Source organism: Manis pentadactyla, chromosome 14 (assembly GCF_030020395.1).
Source record: "Manis pentadactyla isolate mManPen7 chromosome 14, mManPen7.hap1, whole genome shotgun sequence".
In the NCBI taxonomy this organism is placed as follows: domain Eukaryota; kingdom Metazoa; phylum Chordata; class Mammalia; order Pholidota; family Manidae; genus Manis; species Manis pentadactyla.
The window spans coordinates 48521244-48534951 of NC_080032.1; the positions used below are offsets into that span (position 1 = coordinate 48521244).

The 13708-nt window shown below is 37.2% G+C and overlaps 1 protein-coding gene across 1 annotated transcript in view; it reads right to left on the reverse strand.

The window, feature by feature from the left end:
* The window catches only part of KCNH8 (potassium voltage-gated channel subfamily H member 8), a 347390-nt gene that overhangs the window by 142809 nt on the left and 190873 nt on the right, over positions 1-13708 (reverse strand). Inside the window, exon 5 of the mRNA XM_036901045.2 lies at positions 8684-8924. Within this exon, the coding sequence (XP_036756940.2) occupies positions 8684-8924 (241 nt within the window). The remainder of the gene's footprint in view (positions 1-8683; positions 8925-13708) is intronic.

Here is a 13708-nt window from a genome sequence, read left to right on the forward strand (position 1 = left end):
GCCAAATCTGTGGGATGTTCCAGGCTACCTGCTGTTGGCTTAAAAGTACTCACTTGTTAACTCTAAAGTGGACTATATTATTTAAAAAGTAAAGAGCAGTCACCTGGGGGACCACATGAAAAAAAAAAAAAACCTACACAGGTCAGCCTGGGAATGAAGCTGTTGTTCAACTCAGAGAGCTACATTTCACATTTTGTTTATCTGAGTTATGGCAGTAGGTACATTAGTTTACTGTCTACTATGGGTCAGACACTGTATTAACTGCAGGAACGAGAGACATATATATATTATCCAGTCCATGTCCTCTGGGAGTTCCTGTTTTTTTTATGGCATGTGTGTGTGGGGGGAAGAAATAGAGAATTACGTAAGGTTGCAGAAGGAGGGAGGGAGACCACCATAGAAGAGGTCAAAGATGATACTTCAAGGGTGAAGAGAATTTGACTATGTAAAGAGGAGCTGAGAACATGGCTTGCCATTTTTTTTTTTTTTGAGAGTAGAATATACAAAGGATGTGAGGAAGGACACAGCTGAGACAGCAAGGCGTCCGACACGGCCGGAGCCACAGGAAGGAGGAGCAGGTGGTGACAGACAGAAGGCTGGAGATCCAGGGTCCAGACCATGGGGGTTTCTACCTATAATACATAATGAATGACAACTAGGCTCAGGTGACCATGTTTTCTGTCATCTATAATATTTAAACAACTTATCAATGTACTGAATATATGTTTGGTTTTAAAATTTCTTTAAAATTTCATATATGGAAGTAGTGGAATTATTCCAATGGGCAAATTCTAAATGCATAGATTGAAATAGGAAATATAAGCCATATAAACAATGCCATTTTTACTTGGAGACTATGGCTTTTTTCTAATACTGCAAGAAAACATACTTGAAAACTTGAGAAGAGGAAAGAACAGTACAGCAGAGTTCATGTTTGGTAAGAGGCAATGGAAAAAACCCTCACTGCTCTGCAATGTATTTCTAAATCAAGGATTCACAATTTTCTTCTGGGTTTCTAAATTTAGTAATATTTCATTCTTAATTTCTTCATCTTGTTCAAAACTAGCACTATTGTTCCATATTTTTTGAGCACATGTTCCTCGTTCTCGTAGTCTATTTACAGTAATAGGTAAGTCGTGGGGCAGCATCATTCTCTCACGTGTGCTAAGACAATTTTCCTCCAAACGTGTCATCTCACAAACATTTCACATTTAAACGTAATGAATTCAGGTACATTGTGAAATAAGTTTTGTGTTTGTCAGGCAAATACAATTGTTTTCCATATATATCTAATCTTCTAAGGAAAAAAATAGGAAGAAGTAACAATAATACAGTATTGGCAACATTATGTCATCTGAATTACTCCATTAAATGAAATGACTATGGTTTAAAAAAAAATTCAGAACATGACAGGCACCTAGAACTTCTTACAATAGCTACTACTGTAAAAAATATGAGCAGAAACAAATTACATTTCACCTAGAGCTTCATTGGCTTAAATACATGCTTTAAGGCTAAGGTGGTTAAACAATAAAACTTTGAAAATGTGTTATAAGATGCATATATTAATATTCTTTGGCCCAATAATTCCACTCTTTAAATTTCTAAATGAAAGGTAGGATCTTTTGCATTTGATGTTCTTTTTGCCTTGGGTGTTCTTCATCAAAACATACAGTTAATTGTGTCCTTGCTTCACTTCCATCTTTATTAAATGTCAGGTTCTCAATTTGCTTCCCTGACCCCTTCATTTAAAATTGCAGCCCACTCATTCCCCCTTCTATGCTTTCTTTTCTCCATTCAACCTACCACTACCTGACACTGAATATAAATGTTTGTCTCCCATTAGAATATAAATCTTATGAGGGGCACAGTCTCTATTTGTTAAACTGCTCTAACTGTAACATCTAAAAGAGTGTGTGGTAAACAGGCATTCAATATATGCATATTTGTTCAGTTGGTGAATAAACATCTTTTTCACAGAGATGTTCATTATGTTCTTTTATTTAAGTGGCAAAAAATAAAAATCAACTGTGTAACAAGACATGGTTAAGTTAACAGAATAGTTTGTTTACATGATAGAATGTTATGGAACTATGAAGTGTTTATAAATATATAAAAATGTGGAGATATATTTAGATTAAAATATTATGTGAAAAACTTGCATAAAAATTCACATAAGATCAAATCACATAAGATCACAACCATGTGAAAAAAAAATAGAGAAAAACAACAGCCAGAAAGACTTACAGATAAGCCGTGGTTGTCTTGGAATGGGTTAATGAAGGCCAGTGTTTTTCTCTACTGTCTTTTTCAGCATATATATAGTTAGCATGGCCTATCCACAGAGGAGATATTAAACTAATCAAAAGAAAATACCTTGAAAATGTATTTTGTTGGTTTGTCAAAACATCGTCATTGAGCATGATTTTGTTCAGAGCAAAGAATGGTGGAAATATTCGGAGCCATGGCTACGAATCCCATCTTGAGTTACTGTTATTAACAGATCCTATTGCTCAATCCAAGCTCAGTGTGGATGGTGGGGTGCATATGTGGGGGTATAAGGCTGTGTAGGTGTCCTTCCACTGCCACACCATGTTTGAAAGGCAGAGGGAGAACAGGAGGGAGGGCGTGCATATGGGAGTGGCAGGGAAGGAATAATGGGACAATGGAGGGAGAGAGGACAGGAGGAGGGGACTCAGATACTAAAAGAGAAATGAATGCTAACTGATCAAGGCTTCTAAACCCACAGTCCCAGACGACCAGGATGCACAAACCATTCAGCGGCTGAATTTATTTTCATTCCCTTATCACCTTGAAGTATCAAGTTTATTTATTCTTAGAAGTTTTTCCATTTATTTTCAGTATCCAAGTCTGTATCTTTAATATTAGTCATTTAACTAAATGGGAAAATGACATATCTTTGCATTTTTCTGGAAAATGACTGTAAGGTGGGGTTTGCTTGTACAATGGAATAACAATAAAATAGCTACACTTTTTCTGGCTCTCCTGAGATATACATATTTTATTCTAACAGAAAAAGGCACCAAAGAATGCTGACGAGTTAAAGTCCTTCTACTGAGGCTTGAATTTCTGCTCGAGGGCAAGAGACTACAATAGAATGGTGTAAGCATGTTACTCCTCAGTCCCACATTAAATGGGAAAAGGCATATTTATAAAGATTGTGCATAATGAAGACAGGATTTGGGAAGAAGTTTTACAAGCAAACCTATGTTTAAAAACACTATTAGAAATTGAACACAGATCCAGTAAAATGACGAAGTTGTTGAATTAGAGGCACACCTCAGACACCCTAAAGCTGGTGATGAAGCCGTTAGCTGGTGACTTCCTTCTAGACTACGTTCCTGGAAGCCCAGATTGTACCTTTGCATCATCATCTAAGCTGAGCAGGACAAAAGTGGAGCTGAACAGCAGATCAGGTGGTAAATGAGTCTCCAGACACTTGTGTTTCTTAAAGGGATGTGGAATGTTCTGGTCTACCTTATTCCCATGATTGGCTCAATTTTCATATTAAAAAGTACCGATTATCTGAAAACAGTGGATATTAAACTGGAGATAGGGGCTTGGTGACATTATTGACAATTCTCATCATTACTGACTGAGCAGTGAGTGAGTGTCTTTCCTGATACAATTACCTCACTAAATCCTCACAATGCTGCCATTTTGTCCATTTTACAAATGGGTTTAGGGTTTTAGTCTAGTTTGGTCCGTGATTAGCTGGATCTTGGATAAATTTCTTCCTGTTTTTTTTAACTTTTCCCTTATATGTATAATGAAGTAATATACATTATACATACACATATATATATATATTCATTATATAATACATATATATTTCACAAGTTATAATAAAATATAATTATACCACAAGCCTCAATTATAAGGTTATAATACAAATTAAATTATATTTAGAAAAAGTTTCTGAGCCAAATTTGGTGATATGTATGTGAATAAAAGCATTGGTCAATAAAGCATTACAGACAAAAGGAGAAAGAAAGAAAATAATCAGAAATGTTGGAAGCATAGATGCATGTTCATAAGAAATACTGCACTTAGAGGAATTCTGTTCATTAGCTGGGGTAAAAGTCATTTCAAGATTCGTAAATGGTGATCTAAAAGTACTAAATAAACACCAAATGATGGTAGTGCTGATTAATGAATTAAAATAAAACTTCCACCTTTGTAAAATATCCCCTGTGTGTGATATTGTGCCCACTGTGAACCAGTGAACTAGAACTACCTCAGTTAACACAGAGTACAACTTAAAAGTAGAACACTGGGAAAAAATGCCTTTTGAATATGTATGAGGTGTTTGGGGTTGTCATAATATTTGGGGAGCATTGCTGGTGGGTTGGGGGGTAAGGATGCTAGATGTATAGCCCTGGACAGCAAGGTTTATACAGTGTACGGCTGTCTTCATCCCACATGACTCTCAAGTGTCCTTTTATGATTAGGATCAAGGTAGAATAAACAGAAAGTGTAACTGCTTAGACCTTTAGGTTTCTGAGAAATTCTTAGAGAAATCAAGTCAATCAGAGTTGCAGCTTTATGGCACATTCTGAGATTCTAAGCCTTTGTGACTGTAATATTGGCTAAGAAGTATGTGCAAACCACTTCCTAGATAGGCTTAGAATGGAATAACAGGACAGAAGATTCTGTTTCTTTGGAAATGATTTATCTTTGAACCTCTGAAATGGCCCAGTGCAAGGAGTCACAGATGATAGAGCCATCATTGTGTCATGAGAATGATATAACTATCAGTAACGGGATGTGCAACTCCCAATGGTCCCAGTAACAGGAACATATGACATTGCCTGATAAGGAATCCAGAGGGCAACTTTCTCTCAAGTTACTGCTCTCCCGTCCACCTCTTCTCTCCTCTGTCTCTCCTGACGATTCAGGCTGCAGTAGTTACACACATTACATTCTCCCACTCACACACCAAGGGAAAGAAAGGAATAGGAACACAAATATTTTTCCCTTTTCTTGTTTCAGGGGGAAAAAATGATTTCCAGGAAGCCCCCCCAGCAACGTCTCTTTGTACTTTATTGGACAGAATGGTCACATACCTCTACACTGGTGATTGGCTCATGGGGAGGGACCTCCACTGGTTTAGAACACTCATAATTCATGCCCTGGGACTGGGCCACTGCTGCCTGCACAAAACTGTGGTTTTTGGGTTTATAGTAAGGAAGTGGGAGAAGTGGTTGTTAGACCCTCTGGATATACTACAGTCTTACTATGACAATTTCAGAGTTCAAGGTATTCATTTCTGTATTCATAGAAAAAGACAAGGAAGTTGGCACTTGTTTCTCTCTTTTTCTACCTCATTGCTATAAATAAAAGAAAGCCAGTTGAATGGAATATTCTTCAAAAAATGGAATATTGATTATGAATTCAAGAAACCTAATCCAACAACCAGGGGACCTGAGTCTGCCATCAGTCCCTTACAGGGTCCTGGGCATATCGTAAGGGCTCAGTTTCCCATCTATAACATAAGAAAGACTGGGTTAGATAAATTACCAATAGGTCACTTCTCATTTTAAGTTTCCATAAGGCTTTGAATCAGCAGCTAAATTATATGTGATGGTTTTTAAAGTAAAAGTAATCTTAATAGCCACTTTGTAATGTATAGCCAAACCTTGTGCCTTGTTGATACTAAAGAACTAGTGTGGCTTACAAACAATTTATTTTAAGACAGAGAGTAGTTAGAGGAGACTCAAGCTCACCATTCATATTTCTGTGTTGGCTAGCATAATTACACTCAGATACTGTTTTTATAGTGACTCTATCAGGAAAGAATTTTTTAAGTCCATCTTGCCAAAAGAGTGTTGCTAAGTGGTCTAAGGAGGAATGAGTTCTGAGGTCAAAATTACTTTAGGAGATTCTGGATTAATCACAGTGAAACAGATTCCTTTATTGCTGAATTTCTCAGAGGATTTATAATGTGAAAGTGCTTTGTGAATCTCCAAAAGAGACATATTCTCCCCCAGCTTTGATTTTGACTATATATTCTTTTCTCATGGAACATTTAATTTTCTCTCATTTGTGTTTTTTCCCATTGATTATTAAGAAAACAATCGTATCACTTTATGTCTGGACAGAGTGGCACAAACAGCAAATATTGTGAAAGCATCATTTTTTTCTATTTGGAACCTTCCCTTCCCAAACCTCTTTTTAAACTAGTTTTCAACAATTCTGACCCTGTTGATTATAAGATAACAATTTAATAACACCATTCTATGAATAGAAAACAAATAGGGTTTAATTATACATATGGATTTTACCACACATACCAATTTAATAAATGTTAAGTGGTAAAACACTGCTTTAGTATTATAAAAAGACAGTATTACAGACAATAGACTTTTCTGTTCCTAGTATTTTAGCTTATTTCTCAATGATTATTTGTAGACTGCTTTTGTGAAATATGTCATAGAATAAAGGTTCTAGGAAACATCCTTTGAGAAATTTTAGTTTGAACTGTTTTCCCAAATATGTTATAATAAATTGTAGATATGCTTAAACTTATTTAAAATAAGAAAAGGCAGGAGGATAGCATTAGGAAGGAGCAGGAAAGTTTTGCCCACTTATAAAAATAAAAATTCCTGCCCTGGAGTCACACTAAAACTGTTAGCAAACTGAAGTCTCAAATTCTAAAGTAATCTTTGGGGAAGCTAAACTGCATAGAAACTGGACTGGGTTTCCTTTTTTTTATCATGCAGCTAGTAAGGGGTGGGAATTGCATGCTTAGAGGAACATCTTTCTGCCTGGAACCCAGTAGAAATGGCAGTAAGAAAGAACATAGATTTAGAGGCAACTATCAGGGGACATGCCAGACTCTGTTGGTTTAGCAGAGGAAGCAGTCTAAGAAAGAAAGAGATAACGATGTATACAATATCTTTCTCATAGATGTCATTTCTCAGCATAAATAAGTCATCAACTGCCAGTGAGCATGTAGTACCAGAAGTGGTTTCTAAGCCCTTTTAATTTCAAATATCGAAGAGCCAGGAGGATTGGAGAAGAAAGTTCAAGGTATAAACTTGTCCCTATGACAGTTTTAAATAATAATAATATGTAATATGAAATGTTGTTAAGCAGAAACTCAGGCTTAGACATGTTACTTAGGACTTGACTAAGGCATGGGGAGTCTTTCTAGAGTGCTAATCTGTGTGTGTTTGAAAGAAGACATCACAGGTTAGCAAAGTGCAAGGATGTAAAACCACCATGGACTGGCGTATGGACACATCCAATGTGGCTACGGTTTTCATTTTAAGTTCTTTTTCAACCTGGAATTTGTTATTGTCCATTTAACAGTGATTTAATATTCCTGTATGGTTATACCTTTCCACTAAGGAATAGTTTAAGTAAAAAAAAAAAAAAAAAAAGAAGAAAATAAATTCCCTTGAGTTTGTAGTCGTAACCAAGCTACCTAACTAGACAACACTGCCATCTAGTGGCCTAAATTTACTAAAGCCACCATTTTTGGGGTGGGAACAGGGGTCCTAATGTAACTCTGAGGGGTGTGCCCAGTAGATGCAATGTTAGTAGTGGTGCCAAAGCTAAACCAAGAGCATACAAACAACTCACCCAGAGTAAGCACGTGCTGACACTGACAGAGAACCCACTCGAGCCCCAAAGCTTTACCAGTTCCACAGGAATAAAGGTACCACCACCAACGAAACGAGATTTGATCCGCCACACTCACTATTTTCTTTCTCTTTGAATTTTTAAGATCTGTTTCTCATTCCCTTGTTCACCTTCCTGCTTGAAAACATTTTCCAAACATTCTCTCATCTTTACAATAACGACGTTGCCCCGTACCGTAGTGACCAGGAAAAAAGCCGGTATCAGGTTCCTAATGATGGTTAAGAACTACACAGGGATAAATGAAAGGTACAAGGGACATTTCTGTATTATCATTGTAACTTCCTGTAAATCTAAAAAAAAAGACTCCACAGGGAGTCAATCTAATCCTTAATGGAGACCTAGAACCCTTAGAATGAGCAAGCAAGGGTCTAAACAAAATTTAGGGGCCAGGAAAATGGAAAAAAAGGCTCACAAGAATTAGGAAGAGGCAGCTTCAGAGGAATTTCCCAATATTCTAGCGATAAATACTCTTATTAAGCAAACATGCCTTGATGCTGCCGCTTCCTTAGTTGCAATCAGATCCTCACTGCATGTCCTGATTGACTGGAAGACTTACATAATCCTTTGCTTCTGCAAACCTGCCACCCATGCCAAGGGCCATCAGAATGCAGAAACAGCAAGGAAGGGCAGGGAAAACCATGCCCAGGACTGGACCCCTGTCAGAACACCACTAGTGGGGTTTTTGCAAAGCCTCATCTTTGACCTTGCACAGCTAAAATCATGTAATAGTACAAACAAAACAGCCATTAAGTCTTTTTAGACCACTTTTGGCAAAATAAGGATAGAATACAAAACCTGGGTTTAGATCTGTTTGAATAAAGAAATGGTGAGAAAGCTGGAAGAGACATTTTCAGAAATCAAAAATTTAGAAAAATGTGTGCTCCTCCAAAATGTGCATCAGAGGCTGAGTCATGCCCATGCAAATGGCTCTTAGTTCAAATTTGTGTCAGGAAAATATGGAATACACTTGCTTCCCCTATGCAAATCCCCCAGGAAAGCTGGTGCCAGTTCTTACCTATGATAAAAAGAATCTCCACCGCAATGTCACTGACTGTGGTGCTCCGCGTCGTGGACAGGTCATCGTTGCCAATAAAGCAAACGTTGTAAGGTACGGTCACGGCGACATAAAACGTCGCCAATAGAATAAGCCAGTCCCAGCCAGCTTTAAAAGTGCTAAAATGCAAAAGTATGAATTTGGACTTTTTTGCATCAGAAACTTTATACTCCGGAAATGCTGGTTTATCTACAAAAACATTCTGTGAATAAAGACAAAAGGAGAGAAGGGAGACATACCATTAGACAGAAGGAACATACAGCCTTAAACACACTCTCTTGTGGAGGATCATTCATACATATGATACCAGTGTACCTCACAGCGACATTCAGAAGTTGGTGACACAAAAAGTAGAGATGTATATACTAAAATGGAGTAGCAGTCTTTGTTACAAGAAATGGGAATATGCAAAGTTTAATCAGTTGAATGATAAGTGAGAAATCCAGATTTTGCTCATTAAGCATAAAAAAATTATTACCTAATGTATAACCTGAAAATATCCACAGTTGCAAATATAATCCTACACAGATTATAAACACAAAGATACATTTACATTCTAATTGTCAGGGGCACATTCCCTGTATTTATAGGTTTAAGATGACAGTCATTATTTAAAGAACATGTTTGATCTGAAATTCTTCTTATATTAACAAAGGCACCATTTATTTTTTCTAGAAGGGATAGAGTTATGTGATCAACATTCTATTTCAACAGCTGTTGCATTTCTTTCAAAATATAACCAGGTTGTGCTGTTTGTATTTCTGCATTGTGAAGTTTCAAGCTGGGAACCCAAATCTCATAACCTTGATTGACATGGCTTTATTCTGACACTAGCTAGCCCTTGTTTAGGACAAAGTGAGAAGCAGTTATGTAAGAGTCATGGGAGGGGAAAGGCAATGTTCACTGTGCAGCAGATTAAATGCAGAATAGCTGGAGTCTTTATGACCGCAAAAGCACTTCACATTGAAAGCAGTCCAAATGGACGAACAAGTCTCCTCGTTGCCATGAGACAGAGGGAGGCCCGACAATAGTGTGATTGGAATTTGACAAGCTTATGACCAGATACTTGCAGGCCTCACTTTGACCTCAATTAATGAGAAATACAAGATAGGTAATGGAAACTTAAATTTGAAAGTGAACTTGAATTGAGTGAAGGGCAAATTAATGTAGTGTGTTTAGGGATTCCTGAAGGAGTTGAGGATTCAAGAAAGGTTCAGAGCAACAGGAACACCGAGCCCTTTAGTGGTGACTATCAGTACCAAATATTTCTGTTCCCTAATATTAATTATACACCCTTATCTTGCTTCTGTCCTTGGTAGGCATGCCCAGCACATGTTTCCACTTCCTGTTAATATTCTCATTCTCACTCAACCCACATAGGCACCTCATAGTGCCAGGATTTCATGGTGAGGAGCTGCTTCACTACTTCCAGAAGGTTCTTTGATGTCCATCTGCCACTGCGTCTATGTTCCATTCAGTTCCCTGATACTTGGCCATCTTCTTTTGCCTTGTTCTCTGGTTTCTAGAACAAGTTCCAAAGGTGGACTTGGGCATAAAATGGAGGAGGAGAATGAAGTACACCAGTGGGGATTCTCTCTAAAGTCTAGACTGGTGCTTCGGGGAAGAGAGAATTAGGCTCCATAAGTATCAGTACCTTGAAGTTGATAAGCACATGCATTTACAATAGGACACGACGGATTCTAATATAAATTTTTTTTCAAATTTAAGACAAAACAAGAAGTCATGGAGGAAGACCTCAATTTCTATCCAAATGAGTCTTTTCTTATCATGTTACAGAAATTAAAATTTTACCCTGTTCAAGGGAGAAAAGCCAGCTCTAGGAGAGAGGAATGGGGAAAACTCAAAAAGTAAAGTATTCTCTTAGGATTATGCTGACCACATGAAACATTCGTGATGCTGATGCACAAGGTCAGAAATGTGTAAGTCATCTCCACAAGTCAGAAAATAAATCACGCTATTTCATTTTTATAGGTTACTTAAAACGTAATACTTAACATTATTTAAAAAGATAGAGAGAATTCAATACATCTCAGATTACATTTAACTGGTGCAAGGTTTTTAACTCAAATCCTGCATACAATCACCTGAGAAAAAGTAGATGCCCCTGTCTTCCCACACTGTATTTGTAAAGTTTTTCAAAAACCTTTTGCGTGGGAGAAAAGTTCTTATAATTGGAAAGTATGTTTTTAGCAAGGAGGGGGAAATTAGACATACTATTGATAATCCTAGAACATACAGTTTGCCTAAAGAATAATATAACCAACAATTCTCAATTTCAGTTATATATTATTTATTAACTTTGAAGCACATTGTTTAGTACCAATGGTGTTTTAGCTGTTCAACCTCTACCCCAAGAATTACTGAAGCATAATGGTGAAGATCAAGCCAATTAAGGTAACTGTTTACTAAATCATTGTTCAAACATTTCTTTGAAACTAACTTCGGAATGAGCAAAGGGATAGGAAAATGTTCCTGAAGTCTCTACACCAAGGAACCCCAGTAGTATATGCTTTGCAGGACCAGTATCCGCTGCTGGTAATGTTTGGGCATTTAGAGCACTCTTCTCTCAAGCTCCCAAGGCTCTAAGGTGATCCATATACTGCTTTGTGTTGGAGACATCGTAGCATCCCAATGTCATTTAATAAAGTAACAGATGGAGGAAAGCAGAAAATAAGCACCTTTTCCAAGCTGTACCAGGCAAAGTTAGAACCAGGACTCCAACGTGTTACACCCTGATTCCCAAAACTTACAATTGGCCTACTGAGTGCATTTGTCTGTGGATGAAGCACATATTCCAATCCCACAGAACTGTACCTGAGAAGCAGCAAAGAAGGGGCAAAAACAGTGGCTTTGAGTCGAAAATCCCCAGCTGGGTCTCACTTCTGCTGCTTCTCCTTTTGAGGTCTTAGTAAGTTGTTTTTTTCCATTATTAAAATGGAACCAATTAAAGTCACATCTAGTACTGGTTTACTGTACTAATCAAGTAATATGGCATAAATAGAATACATCTGCAAATTGCAAATAGCTACAAAAATATAGAGAATTGTTTTTTTTGTGTGTATGTATATGAAAGTTACAACCAGAATTCTCCAAAGATCAATTGTTTAACTAGTAAATTACCCGGATCATCTTTTTCTCTTCTTTCTTCTCTCTTCCAGCTGTCTCTGAGCCACTGTCTCGGTTCTCCTTGAAGGAGGAGATTGTGAACAGGGCCAGTCCTAATTCCACACTCACTTTTAAAAGGAAGATGTTTGCTGTATTGCCAGAGACACTGTGTGATTAGACATCCTTAATTATTATGAATTATTTTAATGCTCCATCCTGATTTTGTACTTATTAAATGATTGGCAATTTAACAAATTAGCTAAGAGATGGGAATTAGGACTTTTTAAGTCACATTTTTAAGTCCTGTTCTGTACTTTGTTGAATTTAAAGGGAAAAACAGCATGTTCTTCTAATGCATGTTGAAACTCAGTAATACTTGCTATGTTTAAATGATTCTTAACCAAAGCTGGAAGACAGTGTCAGCTTTCAGCATTACAGAATCTCGGGCTAATATTTATTTAGGTGCTTTGCTGGTTAACTTGCACAGAATCAAGGGCAGATGTGGTTACCTTTGTTTCTTCCTAGAATTTGTTTACCGTCACTAAGGCCCACTGGGTAACTGAAGGGTGATATAAACAGGAACCAGGGGGGTTTCCATAGATCAGGTGCACTGTTTCAAGTCTATCCCTGGACTCTCAGGAAATCAATGTGATATTAAGGCAAAGGGATCCATCCAAAATATTTATGTGAAGTCAGGACAGACTAAGCAGGTTGTGACTCTTAACAGCTGTGACAGATCAGTACCAGCTAGGGTGGTGGTCTTGGAGCACAAATGGGTTAAAAGAGCTTGATCTGCCTTCCAAAGAGGAATCACACTCTGGAAGCAGAACCAGATATGTTGCCTTTCACACTAGATCTTGCTCCACACCAGAGCTAATGCATTATCTTTATTCACTAAAACCAGCTAAGTCCGATGCATGACTATTTTATCAAAGCATTTGCATATCATATTAGGTAGTCTTGTTGAGTTTTTCATGTAAAAAGTAAGATAACAAAGAATCCCCCTCATGTCCCTAATTCCAGAACTTCTGGATCTTAGAACGATTCCAAAATAGCTCTGGTTGTTTGACGTTACTTTTTCTAATGTCACTGGTAAGTTAGACCCTAAGTATTTATATCTGCCACCCAGTCTCTTTAACACACACAGACACACACACCCTCGGCCAAAGCTGTGTTCTGAAGATTCCACAATGCAAATTAGTGACATTACCATCATTTGAAAAATTATCTTTGAGTATCTACAACTGAACAGACATACTTCTGGGTTTCTTGTGAAGTCTCTTAGTGCTAAGAACAAATTATAAAATTAAGCATGAAATCCTGGAGGATGTATGTTATGTTAAACTGCAAAAAATCCACTTTTATAAGCACAGGTATTGGCTGTGGCTTTTGACAGATAAGCACCAGGTTTCAGAAAGTAGCCTTACTGTAATTTACTAAGTATGACTTTTTACAGAACTGTATAGTGAGTGGATGGCATGTAATTTCAAATCCAGTGTTCCACAATGTGAAATTCCAACTGTGTTTTGTATACGATGTAAATTTTTGAGTGGGGTAATGATTTTGATTTGTTTATTGTCCTCCTGGATAAAAGCATTCAGGGAAATTAGATGAAGTGCAAAACAGATGGAACCAAAATTAAATTTGAGAAATTTTAACCAACAAACTATGAATGTGTAATATGACTTGCTGCATCTTGTTCATAAAATGTAACCAGTATGTCCCCATTTGCCATGTCCCTAGTACCATATTGTACTGACTGCAATTATATTCTAATCTCTATGCCATGATAACACTATGATTAAGCACTTTTATTAAAGAAATGCCTCATGACTGCTGACCTTTTCCAGTGTGTTCTTT